The sequence below is a fragment of the Lissotriton helveticus genome, chromosome 3_1, assembly GCF_964261635.1.
Source record: "Lissotriton helveticus chromosome 3_1, aLisHel1.1, whole genome shotgun sequence".
Lineage (NCBI taxonomy): Eukaryota > Metazoa > Chordata > Amphibia > Caudata > Salamandridae > Lissotriton > Lissotriton helveticus.
The window spans coordinates 2,110,300,286-2,110,323,939 of record NC_136061.1 but is presented as its reverse complement, the minus strand read 5'-3'; the positions used below and the strand labels follow the sequence as shown (position 1 = coordinate 2,110,323,939).

The following is a 23,654-nucleotide window of genomic DNA, read 5'->3' as shown; positions in this document are numbered from 1 at the left end:
TCTGCCAATTGTTTTTTTTGTAGGGTGTTGACTTCTGGGTGTTTCCAGTCCTCGGGGATAGTTGCTGGTGCAATTGAGGTGTTGAACAAGATGGTGAGCATGTGACCGATTCTGGCTTTGCCTAAGTTGAAGATGTGGTGAGGCATGGGTCGGCTGGGGCCCTTGAGTGGACCGAGTTCATGATTGAGGCAGGGTCCTGTGGGGGTGAGCTGGCTACCTTAAGTTAGCCAGATGTCTGTGGTGGTAGCAGGGTCATTGTGTTGCTTGAAGAAGTCAGCGCCTTCAGGCTGGGGTTTGAAGTTTCTGTAGATGTTGGAGATGTTGTCGTGGAAGAAGTTTGCAGGGTTGTCGCAGAGTTCCTGTGAGGGGTAAAGTGGTTTGTTGGAGTTAAGGGGCTGGAGAATTCTTTGACTATGTTGAAGAGTACTTTATTGTTATTTTTGCTTGATTCAAAGGATGAGGCTAAGGCCTTTTTCTTTAATTTTCTCAATTGTCTGTAGTAGAGGCTGAGGGCTGTCTTGCAGGTCTTCTTGTCAGAAGATCTTCTTGCAATGCTGTTGGCGCAATTGGCGATCCAATTGTTGAAGCTTCTGATGTTCTGGCCTAGATTGTTGGAGGTGATGGGGTGGGTGGTGTTGATTCATGTGTCCTTTGAGAATTTGCTCCAGCTATGGTAGGCACTGGGCAGACTGATGGAGTGGTCAGTCCAGGTGAGGTCCATGGTGTGGCTATACCCAATGTGGTCACTGGAGGTGAAGATTGGGTCTAGTGTGTGGCCGGCAGTGTGCATGGGATCGTGCACTAGTTGGGTGGGTCTAATATTGTTAATGCTTTCAACCTCGACCTCAACTTCCATCTCGACAACCAAAATACTAGTATTGATGTCTTTGTGGTTGTCGAGATGGAAGTTGAAGTCACAGAGGAATATGCAGATGTTGTAACCTATAGTGAGGGGAGAATAAAGTTCCAGAAGTTCGGACGTGGTCCTGGAGGAAGGTAGGTGCGTGTACCCCTGGTGGTGGTTTTGCGGTCTGTTTGGAGACGGAGGTTGAGGTGTTCCATGGCTGGGGTGACCTCGTCATTTGTGATGGTGCATTGTATGGCTTCCTTGTGTATGATGGTCATCCCTCTTCCAGGCTTTTTGATGCTGTTGCGGTGGGTGATTCTGTATCCTTCAGGTATTGCAGTGGTTATGTCAGACACGGGCGTGGGGTTGAGCCAGGTCTCAGTAAGGAAGAGGATGTCGTATGTGAAGGTAGAGATGAGGTCCCAAATCTTGGTGATGTGTTTGCATAATGAGCGTATGTTAAGAAGGGTGCATACAAGTTGTTGTTTTGTTCAGTTGGTGTCTGGGTTCTGTTCGGGGTAGGGCTAGTAAGTGGGCTGGTGTATGTGCTGTGGTAGGTGAAGTGGCAGTGGTTGCAGTTGAAAGGTCGGACTGTAAAGCGTGGGTTGGTGCAGTGGTAGTGTTAGTTGCGGTATCGAGGGTGCATTAAAGCTTCAATGCATATTCTCATTACTACTTGTCCAATGAGGCAGAGGCATTGCATACAGACAGGTGGTACTCAGGAATGTGACCCCGAGCTTGCAGGCTCAAGTTATAGCTTCTTGCAGTTACCTCTTTAATGGTTGTGTCTCCCTGTGGCTGAAAGCTTGCCTTCTTCTCGACTACAGATGCTTTATCTGTGTTGCATGCTAGTGAACCTTAGTAAAACCCTTTTTCATCGTACAAAAGCCAAAATGATTGGCATTGTCAATGCATATTTTTCATTGGTTTCACAACCGCAGGAATTACATTTTTACTTTTGTGCACGAGTGAAAGTCTGACCTTAACATGCTTGCCTTATTGGACTTCATTAGTACTATTTAGGAATGCCTGACCCTAAGATAGTATTAATCATGCAAGACTTTCTAGGTAGGCATCTTCTTTTTCTCCCTAGTTTCTCAACAAACACCATTCCAAGACGGCAGATTAATTTTGTTGAAGCCTAGATCAGAGGCTTAAGTGTCTTGCCCATGGCTGGTTCATAATGGGTCTCCTGCCATACACTGCATCAAAGAACTCCACAACCAACTATTCGGTGCGAGGCGACCAGTAGTAGTGGTAACACACTTGTGACACCTCCCTCCCGATCCCCTCCCTGTCCCAAGTTTTACAGTGCTGCCCACACTGACCCAGCACCTCCTACCGGAATAGTGCTCCCCAGCCTTTGCACACATTTCTGGGGCCTCTGTCTTTCCCTTGAGGTTCCACAAGCACCTCCTTCAATCGCCAATGTTGCACCCTGTCCCTTGCCGCTCTCTCCTGCTGCTCCTCCTCCTCATCTCTCCTCTGCTTTCCCATCTTCAGTCTCTCTCCCTGTGGCTCCCCAGAAATTGATGCAGAAAATTATTTTGAGCCTTGCTACATCACCATGGAAATATCAAACCTATTGGCTTTGTCTAGCCAAAGCTTTAGGTGTCTTTTGGCAAAAACCTGCTGTATTGAATACAAGCTTTAAGTTCACCTTTTACATATGATTCAAGTGCTTTCTTACCTACCGCAATTTCTAGCTCCTAAATCAATAGTTTTTCTCTCTGTTTCTCCCAACCACACAGCATTTTGCGCTCCCTGTGTTTTGACCAGATGCATTGTATCCTTCCACTGCTGATGTAACACATTCAAGTGCATGAGGGACTGTTTATTTTCCCCACTGCTTTGATGTCCCAGCTTTCGCTTCCTGTTTTCTTGTTGAAAAGTAGATCCTATCCATACCCTTGGTGTCCACCTGCCTGAATTCCTTTGATCAATGTCCATCTTATGTTGCAGATGGCTGAATTGGCCTGGGTCAAACTCTCTCCCCAGCAGCTCCGCTGTGCCGTCCCCACGCCGCAGCACTTCAACATCATCCTCCTGGTGAGGTTTGCGCCTGCTGCCCAGATCCTGCCTGCCTCAGCCCCTGAGCCTTCGCCTGTTTGTCCCGCTTTTATTGTTAAATACTTGGTTGCCTGTGTATTTTTCTTTAAAGTCTCCTTTTTACCTCACTTAATTCACTTAATTTAACATTCCCTGCCGCTTTTCTCACCACTGCTGCACCCGAGGCCCCTCCCCCCGGACAGACCCCGCTGCCGGCTCCCAGCCTCTCGTCCCTCCTTAATTTAATGGTGGCCGCTGTGCAGTCACGCCGCTGTAGAGCCACAGGCAAGCCCGTCTGCGTCCATCCGCGACCCGACCGCGACCAGCGCCAGGGACCCTGGATCTCCCTCTACACACCACTACGAGCCAGCCAGTCTCCTCGCACACAACCCCGGAAGAAACGACAACTGCCAGCAGGCCAGTTCTCCTGCCGCCACTGCCACCAGACCTTCACCAATGCTCCGGCCGCCAACACCCCCAACTCCCTAAGATGCATCCTCCTCAACGTGTGCTCCTTGCACCGACACGCTGTGGAAATCTGGAAACTCCTGGACTTGCCCTCACCCGACGTCGCCTTCTTCACGGAAACCTGGACCAGAATCTCCTCGGCCCCCGACATCGCCATCCCGGTCGGGTACAAGATCCAGAGGAAGGTCCGCCCCAACAACCCAGGAGGATTCATCACCATTGCGCACAACAACTCCCTCCACCTCACCACCTCCAGCGAAAACTGCCCTGCTGAGTATCTGCACTTCCAGCTCCAGACCTGCTCTAACTCCACACTCCACGGCACCCTCGCCTACATACCCCCGTCCCTCGATGCCATCACCGACCTCATCGCCCCGCACGCCATCGCCGCCACGGATTACATTCTCATAGGAGACCTGAACTTCCACCTCGACAACCTTAACGACCCCAACACCGCCGCCCTCCGCAACAACCTCGCCAACATCAGACTGAAACAACCACATGGACCCACAAGGCAGGACATACTCTCGACCCCATCTTCGCTGGCGGCAACAGCGTCCACTTCAGCCACACCACACAGCCCCCCTGGACCGACCACCGCTGCGTACACTTCCTCGTTATCAAACCCCGTGTAGTACCTGGAGCAGAGTCACCAAGGAACAACTCAGCTTCACCCTCACGGGCAGCACCCCCTCCGCTGCAACCAATGCCAATCTTGCGGCCAGGGAATTCCACACTTGGATCGCCAACTGCGCAGACAAGCTTGCCCCACTGTAAAACCTCGAAAAGCAACGCCCCAGGAAAGCCGCCTGGTTCACCATCAACCTCCAAGAAACTAGACCCATCTGCAGACGCCTGGAGAAGATCTGGAGAAACAGCAAGACGCCCGAAAACTACACCACCTTCAAGGACGCTATGACGGAATACCAAAAACGCAACAGAACCACCAAAAGGACCTTCATCCACAACAGAATCCCTAACTCCAGCAACTCCAAGGAACTTTTCAGCATCAATCAGTAATTCTCCAAACCATGCAGCGAATCCACGGATATCACCGCTTCCCAGGACCTCTGCGACAAACTCGGATCCTACTTCCACCTGAAGATAAAGAACCTCTACCACAACTTCAACGACCATACGCCAAACCCAGCCCGTCGACAACGCCACCCAGACCACCATCTCCGCCTGGACAGCGATCACGACAGAGGAGACCGCTGCGAGCAGAGAAGGCATCCACTCCAGGGCCCCCACAGATCCCTGCCCACCCCACATATACCACAGAGTCGCCACCACCATCGCACCTGTGTTGCTACGCACCATCAACAACACCTTCAAAACCGGATCCTTCCCCGACAACAGGAAACGCGCTCAAAAAGCCCTCAGCAGACCCGACTAACTTCAAGAATTACTGGCCCATCTTGCTCGCTCCTCCCTTTTGCAGCTAAAGTCACCAAGAAGACAGTCAACGCAGAACTGCCAAGGTTCATCGAAGAAAACGCCATCCTCAACCATTTTCAATCCCGATTCCGAAGCAACCACAGCACCGAGACCGACCTACTCGCCGCCACTGACTACATCCGCACCCTCATTGACCAAGGCCCTGATTCTACCTGATCTATCAACAGCTTTCGACACAGTCTCCCACCGCACACTCGCAGCTAGACTACACCACGTCGGCATATAAGGCGCCGCCCTCGACTGGATCACATCGTTCCTTACAGGTAGCAGACAAAGGATCAGACTGCCACCCTTCTTCTCCAAACCCATGGAAATCAACTGTGGAGTCCCACAGGGATCATCAGTCAGCCCAACCCTTTTCAACATCTACATGGCTCTCCTCGCCGCCATCGTCCGACAGCACGGCCTCAGCATAGTCTCCCACGCCGACGACACCCAGCTCATCCTCTCCCTCACCAAGAACCCCACCAACACCACACTCAACTTCCAGGAAGGACTGCAGGACGTTGCAGCCTGGTTGAGCAACAGCTGCCTAAAATTCAACTCAGACAAGACGGAAGTCCTCGTCCTCGGAACCACCCCAACAGCATGGAAAAACTCCTGGTGGGCCACCACCCTCGGCAACCCCCTACCCTCAAGGACCATGCCAAGAACCTCAGCATGATACTGGACTCCTCCCTCTCCATGAATTGACAGGCCAACGCTGTCACCTCCAGCTGTTTCAACATCCTCCGCATCCTCCGTAAGACCTTCAAATGGATGTCCCCGAAGCAAGGAAAACAGTCACCCACGCACTCATCACTAGAAGGCTGGATTACATTAACGCCCTCAACGCCGGCATCAACAAATCTCTATTACGCAAGCTCCAGACAATACAGAACACCACCGCCAGACTCGTCTTCGGGGGTCCCGCGACATGAACACATCAGCCAACACCTACGCAAGCTCCACTGGCTCCCCGTTGAGAAAAGTCACCTTCAAGACACTCACCTACGCCTACAAATGCCTACACAACACCGGACCCCAATACATCAACAACAGAACCACCCTCCACGTACCCAAACGAAACCTCCACTACGCCAACGTCCTCCTCGCCGAAACCCCGCGAATCTTCAGAGACAGAACAGGGGGAAGATCCTCCTCCTACATCGCAGCCAAAACCTGGAACGAGCTCCCCACCGACATCAGATGTACCCCCTCCTGGAACACCTTCAGGAAGGCTCTGAAGATCTGGCTCTTCGACTGATACGGAGTTGTTGAACCCCCCCGCCCCCCTCACCCCAGCACCTTGAGACCCTCACGGGTGAATTATGCGCTTATAATTCCCCTGACTCATTGATTGATCATTTCAAAATCGTTGGACAGGAGAACTAGGCCTTTTTAATAACAACTACTTTTAAAAAACAAAACAGTATACATTATACGAGTCACAGTGCATACCCATGAATGGAGGCCATCTAGGAATGGCTTTTAATAAAAAACAAAACACATTCAAAGAATGTGTTGCCAAAGTCAATAGGTCTGCGCCCGGTATCACAGGCTTGACCTTCTGACTTTGCCACATCTTGTTAAGACTGATTTCTGTTTCTTTTAGAAGGATGAAAGTAATCTGCAACCACAATTAGTTACACTTACCATCTGGTTTGTCAGGATCTCTGTTCAACACTGCATAGCGTGGTAAATCTATTCCCTCCTGCTGCAGGATTCGGTACACTTCCCTTCTGCAAGAGAGGTCATCGATAATGGATAAGGTAAGTAAAAAAGCAAGAAACACATAATGTAACATTCATCATGAGCTGTAGAAAATACTCTGTAAAAATTCAATGAATAAAGAATTGAACTCACACATGGTAGCAAAGCTCTAGGAACAGCCAAGGTAAAATGAGCGACTAGGTGCTGCAATGAAGGATGGCTAGATGGCCATGAATATATTTTTCTGCCATAAGATTTAAACAATTTTAAAAAAAAACTATATATACATATTCACTGAAAAACAAAAAGTTACATGGAAATTATACTTAGGAAACAGAATTTCAAAAATCTTAAAAATTCACACAAAAAACAAGGTTAGAGGGACGTTGTAGTTAGATTCAGAATTCACGCACATAAAACCATAGATATTCAGTAGTTATAGTTAGATTTGTCTCATTCTATTATGTGCAGGTTTCATTGGGCAGCTGCCTAAACATAAATAATGGACTACCAATGCGACCTCACACCAAACTATAATTAACACCGCAGGTTTTAGCCCATAATAGGATGCTGTTCCTGATACAATGAGCCCTGAAAACTAAGATCACAAACAAGGAATACATTCTTTAAGTATAAATTTGGTTAAGATGAAAAGGTAATAGAGACACTACAAAATGGCTGCGATGTTAATCATGGCTTGGTGTGAGACCGCATCGGTAGTCCATTATTTATGTTTAGGGAGCTGCCCAATGAAATCTGCACGGAATAAAATGTGGAATGTAGAGATGTTAACTGACAATGAGGAAGGCCAAGAGGCTGAAATGCGTTTTCCGGTTTCGTTGCAAGCAAAGTATGAATTGATTAACAGCTTTTGAGTGCGGAACATACATATGTACATACACACACACACACATATATATATATATATATATATATATATATATATATTCATACAACAAAGGTTGCCCTTGAGGAGCTGCCGCTTACAGAGAGGTTACAGCGCAAATCGCCACAGGTGGCTCCGTTGACAGCATGCCCCACAGCTCTTCATAGTGCCATACGCGTTTCGAGCGTGTTAGCCGCTCTTGATCACTGGCTGGCAATGACGAAGGAAGCAGGTTCATTGAAACCATTTAATTTATTTGAATATCGAGTCCTGCCCATGTGGGCGTGGTTACAGGCATTCTGGTCGTGGTAGTCTCGAAACGCGTATGGCACTATGAAGAGCTGTGGGGCATGCTGTCAACGGAGCCACCTGTGGCGATTTGCGCTGTAACCTCTCTGTAAGCGGCAGCTCCTCAAGGGCAACCTTTGTTGTATGAATTTATGAGCGGCTGGCTCGGTCGCGGAGCTGTCCTGCCGCTGCATGCGGATCCCGAGAGCTGTGATTCACGGACTCTTTTTGGAACAGAGGGGGCCTCAGCCACAGGTAGATATTGGAGCTGCGGACAGTGGTGCAATCATCGCTCCTCACCTAACAAGGATAAATATATTTTAATGACGCAAGACAGCAGCACACTTGTTTTACAAGAAACCGGGAGTCATGGCATTAATTTGGGACTACCACGACCAGAATGCCTGTAACCACGCCCACATGGGCAGGACTCGATATTCAAATAAATTAAATGGTTTCAATGAACCTGCTTCCTTCGTCATTGCCAGCCAGTGATCAAGAGCGGCTAACACGCTCGAAACGCGTATGGCACTATGAAGAGCTGTGGGGCATGCTGTCAACGGAGCCACCTGTGGCGATTTGCGCTGTAACCTCTCTGTAAGCGGCAGCTCCTCAAGGGCAACCTTTGTTGTATGAATATATATATATATATATATATATATATATATATATATATATATATATATATATATATAAAATAAAAAAGGGTTTAACTGTCTGAGATACTGCTTTAATTTTCAAAGAAATAGGCAGCACTCTAGTGGCTTCCCAGTTTAATTATTGAGCCAAGAGTTGAAAATACCTGTAGACACATTTCACACTCAGAGGCTTGTGCATGCCATAGAGTAGTCCTTCTTTAGCATCACTGTATACTGTGCTACCCACAATCATGTACTCATTTACATGTACCCATGTGACGGATTCTGGGCCATGAAGTTCTAAAAATATTTACAATGTAATAATTCAGCAAATGCACAATGTACTTTCCTTGTGTTTAATTCCATTTATTGTTTCTTCCTTCCATCACTTTACTGCTCATGGTTCAATTTCTGTATATAAGAGTGACTGTGAAAACTTGAAATCTGATTAGAAACTCATATGAAAGTATGCAGAACGAACTGCAAGTTGGTTCTTGCCTGAGGGTCTGCTGTCTTACTGTTCTCACCCTAATTTGGTCAGAGCATTTCAGTGTACCAGGCAGGACTATTCGGCCTCCTGTTCATCGCTAGGGTGATGACGGTTGTGTCCTTGGGAGGGGTTACCATTTTTGTCTCTTGATGTGGCTTTGTTGTAGTAGCCAAGTACTTCTGCTATCCATTGCCACCCTACTTCGGGAGTCTTTGGGGATCTCAGGTTGGGCCTTTAGCTACTGTGGGGCTCCAGTACTGCAAGGCAGTTCCTTGTTATGTGGCTTGCACTGTCTCTCCATTTTCCATTGTTATAAGCAGGGATGTGGAATTCCTATAGCCCGACGCCCAGGGTATATTGTTTGGGGTCAAGGGCAACAAGTTTTAATGTGTATTTTGTCCTTGGGACAAGTAGGCCCAACCCCCTGCAGCACAAACCCTTTGGCTGCTAGTTTGCAGTACCACATTAAAGGTCAGGGAAGGGCACTGCCTGCAGTTAAGTTATTTGTGTGCATATGTTAATGCTGTTCAAATTTGTATTCATGGTTCATTAATTTAAAGCCTTTATTATTAGGGTGAACGCTCTAAGTAAATGTAAATTCTGACTGCACTACTGACAGTGGTTCCAGTATAAAAATGTATGCACACGGTTTCAAGTTTAGCAACATGAGGCTATGCATAATGCTCCCAGAATGATCTATGATTACATGCAAATGTTTGCAGAAGCTTGAAAGCAAGATTAATGATTCTTATCTTTCAATATAAAATGTTCCTAAATGAAAATAGGGAAAAAAACATGCTAAACTACTGTAAAATTTCAGGTACCATTTCTTTGCAGCATCATTTAGTAAAATGTGTTGATGCATGCTAGTATTTCCCAAAGATATTAAAATTGGAAAATCAGAGTAACCAGTATCAATAAGATTATGGAAAACATAAAAATAAACAAGCATTGGCAAAGCCAGAAGGTCTGAAATTGCTGGTCAGTGTTTTAGTTTTAGCAATACGTGACTTGTTTTGGCATGGATTTTGTGAAACATTATTGATGTGAGAGCTGCCAGGCCCTCACCATTATACCAAACATTGCCAAAAGCAAAAATAATTTTTGGTCTCAAAAAGCACACACTGCCAAATTAGTTATTGGCACTGAACAAAACTATGTTGTGTGCCGATATGCTCCTTGTGAAAAAGCAGAATGCTGTTACTCACAATGAAGCCAGCCAATACAGAGAGAGAGAGAGAATTTTAATAAACCCAAAAGGTCATGGTTACGGGCAGACAAAATTAGGGGCCCAATTATTAAAGAAAGTCTCAAAAGTGCACCCTTGCTATATGTATTTGCATTAAGTTTAGCTATATGGTTTTCGTGAATTCACAAGAATTTACATTAGTAGGACAAGAAATTGTACTCCTAGAAAATATTTGTGAACTGCATTTTAGCATGAGCAATATGTGCATGTGTAGATTTCCTCATGCGAAAACCTGAGTGTTTGCAAGTTAATTTTCCCTTTTAAACAACAAATGGAGGAGTACCCCCTAGAGACTAAAAAGCCTCTAAATTCAAATATATTTAGGTGCACGTAGTGCCATCCAACCTAGAACAAGCGTTGTCCTTCAAGAAGACCCCTCACTCACCAACCTAGTTGGTGACATGCTTCATCATCGGGGTCCCACCCGAACGGCCGAGTGCCATCCGGGTGTGCTTCGACACCTGACTACAGTGGAGCGGGTTTTTCTTTTTTTTACATGTGCAAAAAATCTTAGTGAGTGATTTAAAAATTGTCCAATGCTACTCACCCGTTGAATTTATTCTGGAGTGACTGGACAAAACAAAGTGGAACACCTTTGTCTAATTAGGTAGGCTTCGGTGTTAGACAGACGTGTAATGTATTAAAATAGTGGTCACATGTAGTAAATTAAAATAGTGGTCTACATGTTTCAACCATGATATAATTATAAGGTTTTCTTAAGGACCAATGGATGTAGTCTGGGTGGTACACACACGCTAAGGCGTGCCCTGCCCTCGACTATTGTGAAAGGAACCATCAGGGCTCCACGCAGGTTACCTAATAGGTGAATCTACCGATCAGGATCAAGCCACAAATTATGTGCGCGATCCTCTGTAGGAACCGGGATGCCTATGAAGCTAACATTCTGAACGCTTCTAGTTTTTTTCCAAGAATCCTGGAGAAGAACATCACATATATTTTTAAATGAACTGCAATTTTGTGGTTCTTCCTTTCACAATAGTCGAGGGCAGGGCACGCCTTAGAGTGTGTGTACCACCCAGACTACATCCATTGGTCCTGAAGAAAACCTTATAATTATATCATGGTTGAAACATGTAGACCACTATTTTAATTTACTACACGTGACCACTATTTTAATACATTACACGTCTGTCTAACACCGAAACCTACCTAATTAGACAAAGGTGTTCCACTTTGTTTTATGTGTTGTCCAGTCACTCCAGAATAAATTCAACGGGTGAGTAGCATTGGACAATTTTTAAATCACTCACTAAGATTTTTTGCACATATAAAAAAAGAAATACCCGCTCCACTGTAGTCAGGTGTCGAAGCACACGCGGATGGCACTCGGCCGTTCGGGTGGGACCCCGATGATGAAGTATGACACCAACTAGGTTGGTGAGTGAGGGGTCTTCTTGAAGGACAACGCTTGTCCTAGTTTGGATTGCACTACGTGCACCTAAATTTCTTTGAATTTAGAGGCTTTTTAGTCTCTAGGGGGTACTCCTCCATTTGTGGTTTAATACTATTTAAGGGGACCAGGAGTTTCCTCCCTGCACATATTCTAAATACCCTTTCTTTCCTCTCTGTTTATTGTAAGTTAATTTTCCCTCCAACCACTTTTTTCCTAACTCTGGAAGAAGGGTTGCGTCTGCCATTATCAGGAGTACATTTCCAACATTTCTCAGTATGGGAAAAGATTAGAGAAGAGTTGTTGAAAACACTTAAACATGCAAGTTAGTAGGTTTGCACAGATTCAAAAGGGCATTCCAACCCTGAAACTAATGCTTACCACTACCTTCAGAGCCGGTATGTAGATCTGCCGAAACATGGCAACATAAAGGGATTGCTAGTATTCAAACACTACCATCGTATGAGCCCTGGCATAATCAGAGAGGCTATATAAGAGCTCTTATATAATGAGATTGCTGCCATCATTTGTCGCCGCACTACATGGCACCAAAGGGACAAGTGGATTTTGTTACAGGATAAGTAGATTTATGAAGCAACCTGCCCCATGGACAAGTAGATATTTTCATAAATTCCACACCCCTGTATAAGGGTTCCAGGGCTTCTTGCTTTACCTTTTCTATCAATCTACTTGGGAGTCTTTGCTTCATTCCTCTCGGACTCTAACCTGTGGGTTCTTGAGTGACCCTGGGTTCAGGGTCTCCCCTTGAATCTGTTCAGGCATGCACACATTGTGTACTTCTGCTGATGGCTATTTGAATCCACGGTTTGCTGTTTTGGGTTACAGTTTGTGGTTGGGTTCTTTGGACTTACTTCGAGATCTGCTCCCAGCCTCATTGCAGATTGCTTGTGTTCTCCGGCATGTCCTATGGACTGTATATCTCATGTGACTCCTTGCTGGGTTTGCTCTGGTACTCCAGCCATTCTGCTAGGTGCACTGATATCTTATGGCCATTTCCCATGTGTTTGAGGGTTCTTGTTCCCACTTCACTTCTGCAGCTGGCGCCATGTCTTGTCTGGGTTTGGTATGCTTGTTGGTTCTGGTTGGTCTTCTTTTGGAACGTGGATCCTTTAGGTCATGCCTCAGCTTCAGTCTTTGGGTATCTGGTTTATGCTTTTTGGAGTAACTGAATACCTGATGATTGTCTTGTGATGAAGCTGACGCTCAATACAGTGGACCTGGGTTGGTTATGGTAACAAGCCTCTGATAAGGCTACATGATTTACGTCTGATTCTCTGTGTGGGAATAGTTATGTCAAATGCTATCGATCTGATTTGTTTATTGTAACATGTTATGGCAGAGGCATAGGCTTGACTTACCTATTGTGAAAAGTCAATAGTCCCTTATGGATAAATTGTTTTTACACTCAGTAAGAGCTTGTAGGGAAATATATTTTGCTATGCGGGTTGTCAGATTACCACGTTAGGCAAGGATTTTGGTTTTAGTTGCTGTCGCTGAAAAAATCATGTATATGATTTGCCGAATGATAATCCTTGTTTATTTTCTCCACTGTAAAGTTGTACATATTTGTAACTGTTCCTGTAGAATTTAGCGATGTAAGTATATTATTAAAGTAAATGTCTGACAGCTTTAGTTCTCTGCAAGACTATTAGAATTTTTAACATATATACAAAGATAAAGGGGATTTGGGTCAGCCCGGTTCAACTATCGTGTATTCAAGTGTCATTTACCAGGGTCAGTCTGCTCCATCCGTTGACTCTATTGCCCTGTACACGATGGCATTTCACCTGATCGCATATAAACATCTTGGAGGGGTGCACTACTCTGAAGCAAAGTTTGTTTCTCAATAAGTCAAAATCTTTTATTTTTATAAGCATCCAAACAGTAAAAGTTACCAGCCAACGCGTTTCGTTCATATAAAATGAACTTCTTCAGGGCAATGGATGAAGTACAATCTTGAGGGCGAAGATCCAGCGTACCCCCTAGTGTTTCCTGTGAACATAGTGTGGGCTCGGTCCAGAAACTGAAGCACTGATTCTGAGAAGCTGGCAGCAGCCGTCGGCTCCATTCAAATTGAAAGGAGACGACGGCTGCTGCCATCTACTCAGAATCAGAGCTTATTGGCCCTGATCAAGGAGGCCCTTAATTAACTTGTGCACCTGCAACTTTGTTGTGCCACGACTCCAGTTTCTGGTCCGAGCCCACACTGTGCTCACAGGAAACACTAGGGGGTACTCGGGATCTTCGCCCCCAAGATCGTACTTCATCCATTGCTCTGAAGAAATTCATTGTATATGAAGGAAGCGCGTTGGCTGGTAACTTTTACTGTTTGGATGCTTATGAAAATAAAAGATTTACCAAGACAAAACAAATAAGACTATATGACTTATTGAGAAACAAACTTTGCTTTAGAGAACTGCACCGCTCCAACTTTTGGTTCGTTCTCGCTCTCTGCCTAGCAGCTGGCACCCAACGACGGCAGGTGCTGGGGTTGTCTTGTGCACACTCATCTGATCATAGTGGTGACAAACAGCAGGGGAGTGCGGTTACCGTGTCCGCCATTGTCTGCGACTGTTCTTAGCTTGCATATACACATCTGCCTGAAAATGAATGTCCTTCAGTGCCAAGGCTGATAGGCCAGTCCCTCATGGCCTTACTTAGACTTTGGAGGATGAAATAACCCATCACAAAAGTGAAGCAGTCCAGCATGCCGTATTACTATCTCCATAGGATCTAATGGGATCATAATATAGCGGATGGAATACCCGTCACGTTTGTGATGGAGTATTCCCCTCCGCCAAAATCTAAATCAGGCCCTTAATTTCTTATTTTCTTCTTTAAGAAGTCTGTTTAAATTTTCTAAAATTTCTTTTTTTTTTTAGCTCCCCAGACATTGCAACAAGGCTGCTCGCTTGCAACTCGTTTCATCTGCAGCTACATTCCACCTTATGAAACAATGCAATCGTTTAAAAACGATCCTACCCGATCCAGAGAACTTGCACCTCTCGGGGCAGGTAATGGGGACGGCATTCACTGCTGGACTTTCGCCTGTCTTCCAGTGTTTCCGCCTGCTCAGGAGCACTCAGGGGCAGGTTACCACTCTCGTTGCACAGCCAGAGGGGGATAAAAGAACGGTCGCAAGCGCAGGCATGTGGAATTACTATAGCCCAACGCCCAGGACATTGTTTGGGGTCAAGGGCAACAAGTGTTCATGTGTATTTTGTCCTTGGGACAAGTAGGCCCACCCCTGCAGCGCAAACCCTTTAGCTGCCAGTTTGCAGTACCATATTATGGATCATAGAAGAGCACAGTCTGCAGGTAAGGTAATCTTTCTGTTCATATGTTTATGCTGTTCAAACTTGTATTTATGGTTCATTTATTGAAAACCTGTATTATTAGGGTAAGCTTTCAAAGTAAATCTTGTAAGCACTAACTGCACTACTGACAGTGCTTCCAGTATAAAAACGTGCACACACGTTTTTAAGGTTTAGCAATATTAGGCTATGTATAATCCTCCCAGGATGCTCTCTGATTTGATGCAAATATTTGAAGAAGCTTGAAAGCATGATTGATGATACTTTGATTTCAAAATAAAATGTTCATTTAAAAAAATGAAAGCAGGAAAAAAACATTTTGCTAAACTACTGTAAAATGTCTGGTACCATTTCTTTGCAGCATCATTTAGTAACATGTTTTTGATGCATGCTAGTATTTCCCAAAAATATTCATAATGGAGAATCAGTGTAACCAGTTCCAATAAGATTATGGGAAACACAAATAAACAAGCATTGGCAAAGCCAGTAGGTCTGAAATTGGTGGGCAGCTTTTTAGTTTTGTCAATGTGTGACTTGTTTTGGCATGGTTTTTGTAAACCATTATTGGTGTGGGAGCTGCCGGGCCCTCACCATTATAACAAACATTGGCAAAAGCAAAACATATTTTTAGTCTCAAAAAGCACACACTGACACAGTAGTTACTCTCACTGAACAAAATTACTTTGTGTGCCGATATGCTCCTTCTGAAAAAGCAGAATGCTGTCAATCACAGTGAAGCCAGCCAATACAGAGAGAGAGACAGACTTTTAATAAACGCAAAAGGTCATGGTTAACACCAGACCAAATTAGGGGCCCAATTATTAAAGAAAGTCTCAAAAGGGCACCCATGGTATATGTCCTTGCATTAAGTGCAGCTATATGGCTTTCGTGAATTCCCAAAAATTTACAGAAGTAGATAAATAAATAGTACTCCTAGAAAATATTTGTGAACTGCATTTTAGCATGAGCAAATATGCATGTGTAGATTTGCTCATGTGAAAATCTAAGTGTTTGAAGTATACTTTCCCTCCAACCACTTTTTCCCAACTCTGGAATAAGGTTTACATCTGTCATTGTCAGGAGTAAATTTCCAACATTTGTCAGTATGGGAAAAGATTAGAGAGGAGTTGTTGAAAACCCTTAAAACATGCATGTTAGTAGGTTTGCACAGACTCAAAATGGCTTTCTAACCCTGGAACTATTGCTTACCACTACCTTCAGCCCCAGTGAGTATTCAAACACTACTATGGTAGGAGCTCTGGCATAAGCAAGAGAAACTATATCAGAGCTCTTATATAATGCCATAATTTGTCAATGCACTACATGGAACCAAAGGGACATGTGGATTTTGTTACAGGACAAGTAGATTTATGAAGCAACCTGCCCCATGGACAAGTAGATATTTTATTAAATTCCACACCCCTGCAAGCGGACACTGGGACTGCTTATTTTACTGGTATTATCTGGGCTCTAGGTCCGTTAGCTCGATCATCCTGATAGATAAACTGATTTGTTTCACCAAATTGTTCTTTTTTTAAAAATAGCACCTTGTCATTTTTGATGGGGGGAATATTGTAAATTGAATTGAATGTGTTTTTAAACTAGTAACAGTAAGCACTTTTTTACAAAACTTTTAAAAACAATCCTACCCAATCCAGAGAACTTGCACCTCTCTGGGCAGGTAACAGGGACGGCATTCACTGCTAGACTTTCCTCCAGTGTTTCCGCCTGCTCAGGAGCACTCATGGGCATGTTACCGCTCTAGTTGCAGAACCGGAGGGGGGCTAAAAGCATGGCTGCAATGCGGACGCACGCAGCGGGTGCGCCAATGGCGCGCCAACGCTAGCCCTTCTGCGCACGTCCGCGCCTGGCCCGTGCCTAGGGCCAAGGCTGCTGCTGGTTTCAGATCCCTGGTTACTTCTAGGATAACATACACCAGAGAAGAACTTCGAGCTCTTAATAAGAGCGGGGGCTGCTGTCAGAAAGCTGGTGATAGCCCGTGCACTTTGATTACAGGTTTTCAGTGCAAGGAGTGTTTTGTTTCATTTCAGCCCTCTATACTATCACAAATAACACTCGGCACCTTTCAAGCACCATGCAAAGTGGCTGAGAGGAGGAAAGTGGCAGGTACACTTATCAATGCGCACTCGCTCTGCAAACATGCCTCTGAGTTTGCTTTGCTTGTAGAGGCACACGCAGTCGACATTGCTTTTATTACTGAAACATGGGGGAGGGGGGCATCCTCAGAGTCGGATCTAGTCATGGCAGTCCCACACTGTTTAGACATGAAGCTGGCTGTTATATTCCGTAGTGTATGGAAAGGAACATTCACTTAAAAAAATACGGGGCTAACCATGGAATCTTTACAGTTTAAAATTTTAAATAGATAACTATTACACCTTTAATGGGATGCTATGTTATCGACCCCCTGCCCCACGGGCTGAGTTCTTGAAGGATATTTGTAGCTACCTGGACGTAATATCCCAATCATCCGACTTCACACTTTTGGACGATTTTAACTTGCATCTTGAGGACTTACTAGATAGAGGTTGAGTGCAATTTATTGATATCGCAAACAGTCTTGGCCTTGTGCAGAAGGTGATTGGCAGTACGCATCTGGAGGACACTTACTTGATGGGGTGTTCACCAGTAATACGTCATTACAATGTTTTTCATCGCTACCGCTTGTGTGGTCAGACCATAAGGCTGTTATGTTTTCACTTCTGTTCCAAAAATTACAGGTAGATAAATCACAAAATAAACAACGAAAATATGTACGGTCTTGGAATAAGATGACTGCTGACATTTTTGAAAAGTCCTTATCTCAGAACACTCTAAACTTTATAGAGGATCCGAATATGGCAGCTGCTGCATTTGATGAATGGCTTAGGAAGTCAATAGATCAGGTGTTACCAGCTAAATCCATATTTAGCTATAGGTCAAGACCCTGGGAACCCTGGTATTCAGAAGACCTCAGACTACGCAAACAAAAATGTCACAGTTTAGAGAGGAAGTGAAGATCCTCTTACAATGCAAAGGACAGAACTGTCTACAAACAAGCTTTGCTGGAGTATATAAAATAGGTGCAGGAGGAAAAAACTTGCCACTTTACCACAGCCATTTTAACTACAAAACATTCCTCAAAGGAACTTTTTTCTACGGTAAAAAAGTTGGCCAAATGTCCTGAGGTAACAGAATCACCTCAAAATCAGACTTTCTGTAACACTTTGGCCACATTTTTCCAAGATAAAGTCAAGGCAGTCTACAGTGGTTTTTCCAGTCTCCCTGCTTAAGGAAACTCATCACCGCATGGGAAGTTAGCTGCATCAGGTGCATTCAACGAAATTCCCTCAGTCCCCCTAGACCTCAGTGACCCCCCAGAATTGTTGTCCTTTCCGTCACTGACTACTGATGAGCCTTCTGCAGACTACTAAATCTGGCCCCCCAATGGACCCTTGCCCCCCTAAAATCTTCCATCTCTTGCCAGAATTATTTGCCCAACAGATGTTTTCTAATGTTCTCGTCGGGCATATTCCCCACAAATTGGAAACTGGTGTCTGTTCAACCCCTATTGAAGAAGCCAAATTTGGAGCGGGCAGATCCTAACAATTATCATTCAATTTCCAGACTTCCTCTGCCAGCTAAGATGTAGAGAAAGCCATGAGTGGTGTTTTATCAGAATATATTGAGAAGCATGCTTTCTGGGATGCAAACCAGTTTGGGTTTAGAATGCATCAAAGCACCGCATTGGCACTGATCAGAGCTTCCGAATTGATTAGGAAGACCGTCGATGCAGGAGGCAATGCAGCACATGTGCTGCTTGACCTCTCTGCCGCATTTGATACGGTGAACCATCTAAAATTATTGGAAGTATTGAAAGAGATCGGTATTAAAGAGAAAGCGTTTGTTTTACTTACATAATTTTTATCTGATCGGGAACAATTTGTGTCTCTTGGTGAGTTTAAGTTACCGAACTTTACATTGCCATGCGGAGTGCCTCAGGGTTCGTGGTTAAGCCCAACCCTTTTTAATATATAAGTTGCACCACTGGCAAGGTTAATTAGGTCGCAGGTTTTCTCGGCTATTTCTTATGCTGATGACACCCAGATTGTAGTGTCAGTGACAGGCTCCCCTGATGATACTGCTGTACAGTTTAACTCCTGTATTCGTCAGGTTGGGCATTGGATGGCCGCCAATTGCTTGAAACTGAACTCCAGTAAGACTGAAGTCCTACTTTTTGGCGGACATATTAATTTCTGGTGCCCTATTTTGTGGCCATTAGAATTGGGCCCATTACCAACGCCTACAAATAAGGTGAAAAACTTGGGAGTCACATTTGACTCTAGGTTTTCTTTCGAAAATCATGTCAATCAGGTCACAGCCCTCTCTTTTTTTACACTAAAATTACTGAGAAGGATTCTTCCATTAATTCCGGTTGAGCTGCTGAAGTTAATGGTTGCGGCTCTGGTGCTATCTAGAGCCTATCATTGTAATGGTTTATTTATCAACCTTCGGAAGAAGTGCCTGTCTAAATTACAGATTGTGCAAAACGCTACTCCACGTCTTTTGATGAACATCCCAAGACATAAATCTGTCTTACCAGCGCTTAAGGAACTACACTGGTTGCCAGTGAGGAGGAGGATTAAGTTTAAGGTTCTCTGCATCGCGTTTAAGGCCATGCATGATATTGGGCCGGGCTTTTTTAAACCTAACTACAGCCTTATGTACCTGCTCGCAATCTTCGTTCTTCCCACTCCCACAACTTGATAATTCCCAGGTTTCAAAAATCCTCCTTCTGGAAGGCCTTGATGACCTGCCTGTTTAACCTCTGATATGGCCATGAATCGTTCAGTTCATTTTAGTTGATGAGCTAGCGCCTTGACACCTTCAGGTGAATGTTCGTGCTTTATAAATTGCCTTTTAATTTCATTTCATCCGACGCAGCTATTGTTAGTAAATCTCTAAACATTACCTTGCTTTGATAACTCATTGTGTCCAACTCCATGCTTAAGTTAATTGCTCGCGCTATTTCCCCACCCCCACCAAAAGAAGAGTATTTCTACTAGACTGGCTTGCTGTCTCTAGATATACTGTGGTCATCGTGGTTCGCATTCTACTTGTTGCTCCATATGTCTTAAACCCTTCACTGCTGGCTGGTTGAGCACAATTACCAGAGTCTTTTGAAAAACTTGGGGTTAGGAATCTTTTTTGTTTTGCGGTGCAACTCTACAAAACAAAAATTTTTCCCAGAACATTTTGGGCTATATAGTGGTGTTTTTGGTACCTTAACATCCCATTTCTTGATACAATGGGAAATATGACTTTCATTTTCTTTTAAAAACATTGCTCTATATTTTGTTGAATTCAATAAACCAATATAAATCCTGGTAAGCTAACCAAGTAAATGTTGTTCTAAAAGTCCCAAGTCTGGAAATGTTAAATATAAGTGTTTCTTTCAGGGGATGTGGTCTGCACAATCACTTTTGATTTGCTGACATATGTCAAACTGAAGACTTTAAGGAAAGTATCAAAACTAAGGGCTGATTTACCTTTTGGTGGAATTTACACCAGCCATCAGACTGGGAAAGGATATTACCTCCGCCTTGCTGATGGACTACTGTGTGTCAAATTTAAAGCGGATTGGTAGCTCAGCAGATATTTCTGTACACTGAAAAGAACAGCCATTGAATTGGTTCCTTGTAATGTATAAAATGGATGGTTGACAGCAACACATTGACTTTCATTGCTGTTCACCAAACTTTACTTTTGTTTTTCAATAACAAAATCCAGAAGCAGGAGTTTGGTCAACAAAATAAAAAAACTGATGACCCACACACACCATAGGAGTTTTCCCTTAGGGTGTGAGAGTAATTTTTTTCGGACTCTCACCTTAGGCCGTCACAGGAAGTTTTCGGTTGTCTCTACATGAGGTAGAAGGACAGAATGTTTGGCAGACAAGGTACTCCATCATGTTTCCAAAGGTATACCCTGTTCGGTACTTCTTCTTCTCTTCTTGGTTGTTGGTTGTTGGTTGTCTGAGGAGGCAAGGTTCAAAGGTGCCCCTAAATACTAGATTTAGGGGTGTTACAGATAAGTAAAGGTTGGGCTCCATGGGTCCCTTCCTTGGGTGGGTACACCCCCTATTATGCAACCCTCCAGTGGGAGGGGGGCATATGCCTCATTCTAGTTGGCTTGGTCCCCCATCTGCAAGATGGCGGGGACTGGCAGTTGTGTTTCACCTCGCCTCCCCGACCTGAGGGCTGGGATTGCAAAAGTGGCCACAACTCTCTTCCTCACTTGGTTTTCCTGCCGGTTCTTCCGCCCAAAGTGGGGGTCAGAGCTGATGGGGACCAATTGCTGGAAACAGCAAAAGGCCTGGGGAAGCTCACAAAGGTGGCAAGCCTTTGAAGCTTCCCCTTCGTGGACCCTGCGCATTCTGGGGGAGGAGGTTTGGCACCTCGTCCCAGGATGTGCATTGTTCCAGACCCCCGAGAGTAGCAGGTTCTCGACCCAGGGGTCCAGAAACATGTCTGGTGGTGGCAACTGGCGAGCAACCACTCAGCCTGGACACTAGTGTTAGGTCGTTTTTCAGGGGACATCTCTAAGATGCCCTCTGTGTACATTTTTCATTAAATCCCATACTGGCATCAGTGTGGGTTTAATGTGCTGAGAAGATTGATACCAAACTTCCCAGTTTTCAATAAATAGTTTCTATGTTTTTTTACAAGAATTCCTATGTAGCGAGTGTTCATCTATGTCCCTTGAGTGTCTAGATACCTTGTCTAGCTACCTACCTGACGCATATAGTTGCGTTCAGGGATCTCAGTTTCCGACATATACAAATGAAGCCAACTACCAGAGTCACCTTGAGCTCTGTAGGCTGTATCCCCATTTCATTGGAGAAGAGCCCAGAACACAAAGGGAAACATACTATAATCTAATATTTTCTACAATTACATGACTGAAAAATACTATCGTTGTGCTGCAGCCCTCGCTGAGCTAAATTAGCTGTTCCTGTGTTATTTGCCAGGAAATTTCTGCAATGAAAATGTTTCCGTTTGGCCTCATTCACACCATTGGCTTAGTGGTGGCACATTTTCTTTCTCCTGGATTTCTTGAATGTCAGGATATTCAACATGCATGAGTACAGATCAGTGCCCTAGTTTCTTCACACATAGAACAAGCCTTACCCCAGGAGTCTAGGAAGCTTATCAGACCATAGCCCTCTCTCCTTAGAGAAAAACCACAAGCCCACAGCACTACAATTTAGTTTCAGCTAGTGATCATCCTAAGGATTCTATCGGCAAGTGCCAGAACTTCCTCAGTCTCTCGACAAGCTGGGACAAGTGACTTGATAAAGCTCTTTCTGGTGGATACTCTATTTAAAGCAGATTCCTCAACTATTGAATACTCTGAGGTGCCAGACTGGATCTGGAATGTTTCTCTGCAATAGCTCCCACACCCCAACAGGTGGCACCATCTGACTTCGTGGCAGCACAGTGTCTTGTGGCGGCAGCGCCAACCATGTGTGCTGATGTCAGTTTATTAACCAATTAATTCTGAGACCTCAAACGCAGAACAATTGATAAACTGAAATGTAGGCACTGTGTGTTCTCTATGCTAGAACGTTATAACGTATAAAAAAGTTCACTCCACAAACAGGAGTGGTGAGAAATCTTTGGTTATAAAGTGCATCCACTGGAAAGATGGTTACTAAAGGTAAGTAACGTGTTGGCTACCTCTTACCACAATTCCTCATCTGAATAGACATCATCTATAACAAAACCCTCCCAAAGGTGTGGACTGAGAGGAATGGGCTTTACATAAGGAAGGTCTGCATGACTGAGCGGGCGAAATCCCCCACTCCACCCCACTATTCCATGCAGACCTTAACAGTCCATACAGTACTGCATGGTGACGGTATGGACAGACGTCAATGTTAACAGCTTAGCATATGTCCCAACATCGGAACAGCTCTAGTCAGGGCTACAGTCACAGCTTTGGCCTGGGTAGAATAGGTTTGGAGGCTGCCAGGAGGGTCCTTTTTCGCAAAAGCATAGCAGAGCTTAATGAATAGGACAAGCCACCTCAATTAGGTCCATTTCAGGACTGCTTTGCTTTCTCTGTGAACCCAAAAAAGAGTTAACCATCCATCTGATGCTCCTTAGTCCTGTCACTAGAACAATGAAAGGCACCCATACTATAAACTCGCCTCATCTGTAGAGGCGTGCGGCACAGAGAAGAACACAGATAGCGTACTGCACAGCCCCACATAAAAGGGCACATTACATTTAGAATACAGGACGTTCGAGTCCGTAGCACCAGTTTGTAACTGAAAAAAGGTTGTATACTGTGATGATTTTAGAAGCAATATCTCCATGGATACGATGCGCAGAAGTGTCCAAGGGCGGCAAACATAGCAGGTAGTAGGAACAGGCTTGAGATCTCAAACAGGTGGTCCCGCTTCTTATGCTCGGCCAACAGAGAGCTTAGATTGATGCTCTCTTATGGTCCTCAGCTGCATCAGAGAGTATGTCTCAGGCTTCCAAGTAATGCTTTGAACCAGGGAACCAAAGGTAGGTGGCGTACGGTTCCCTAACAGACAACTGTTTCCTATAGGTGTGGCATGGCATAGATCCAGTAATTTTGGGCAGAGACATCCACACACTGTAAAAGTAATTTTGTTTAGTGTAATCTCCAAAAAAAGACAGGAATCTTGGGAGGAGAGCTCTGGATCTATCTGAAAGAGTGCAGTAGAAGGGAAACTGATATCAGCTAAATAGGATTTTGTCTATATGTGGCTCAATATTGTCAATCCTGATGGTGAGACAGAGCTGCCTTGG

At 44.7% G+C, this 23,654-nt stretch overlaps 1 protein-coding gene across 21 annotated transcripts in view; it reads right to left on the bottom strand.

The window, feature by feature from the left end:
* PPIP5K1 (diphosphoinositol pentakisphosphate kinase 1) overlaps positions 1-23,654 on the bottom strand; it is a 1,366,868-nt gene that overhangs the window by 1,111,934 nt on the left and 231,280 nt on the right. For all 21 annotated transcript variants that reach the window (XM_078683299.1, XM_078683308.1, XM_078683288.1 and 18 more), the window contains one exon: positions 6,458-6,543. In XM_078683299.1, the coding sequence (XP_078539425.1) occupies positions 6,458-6,543 (86 nt within the window). The remainder of the gene's footprint in view (positions 1-6,457; positions 6,544-23,654) is intronic.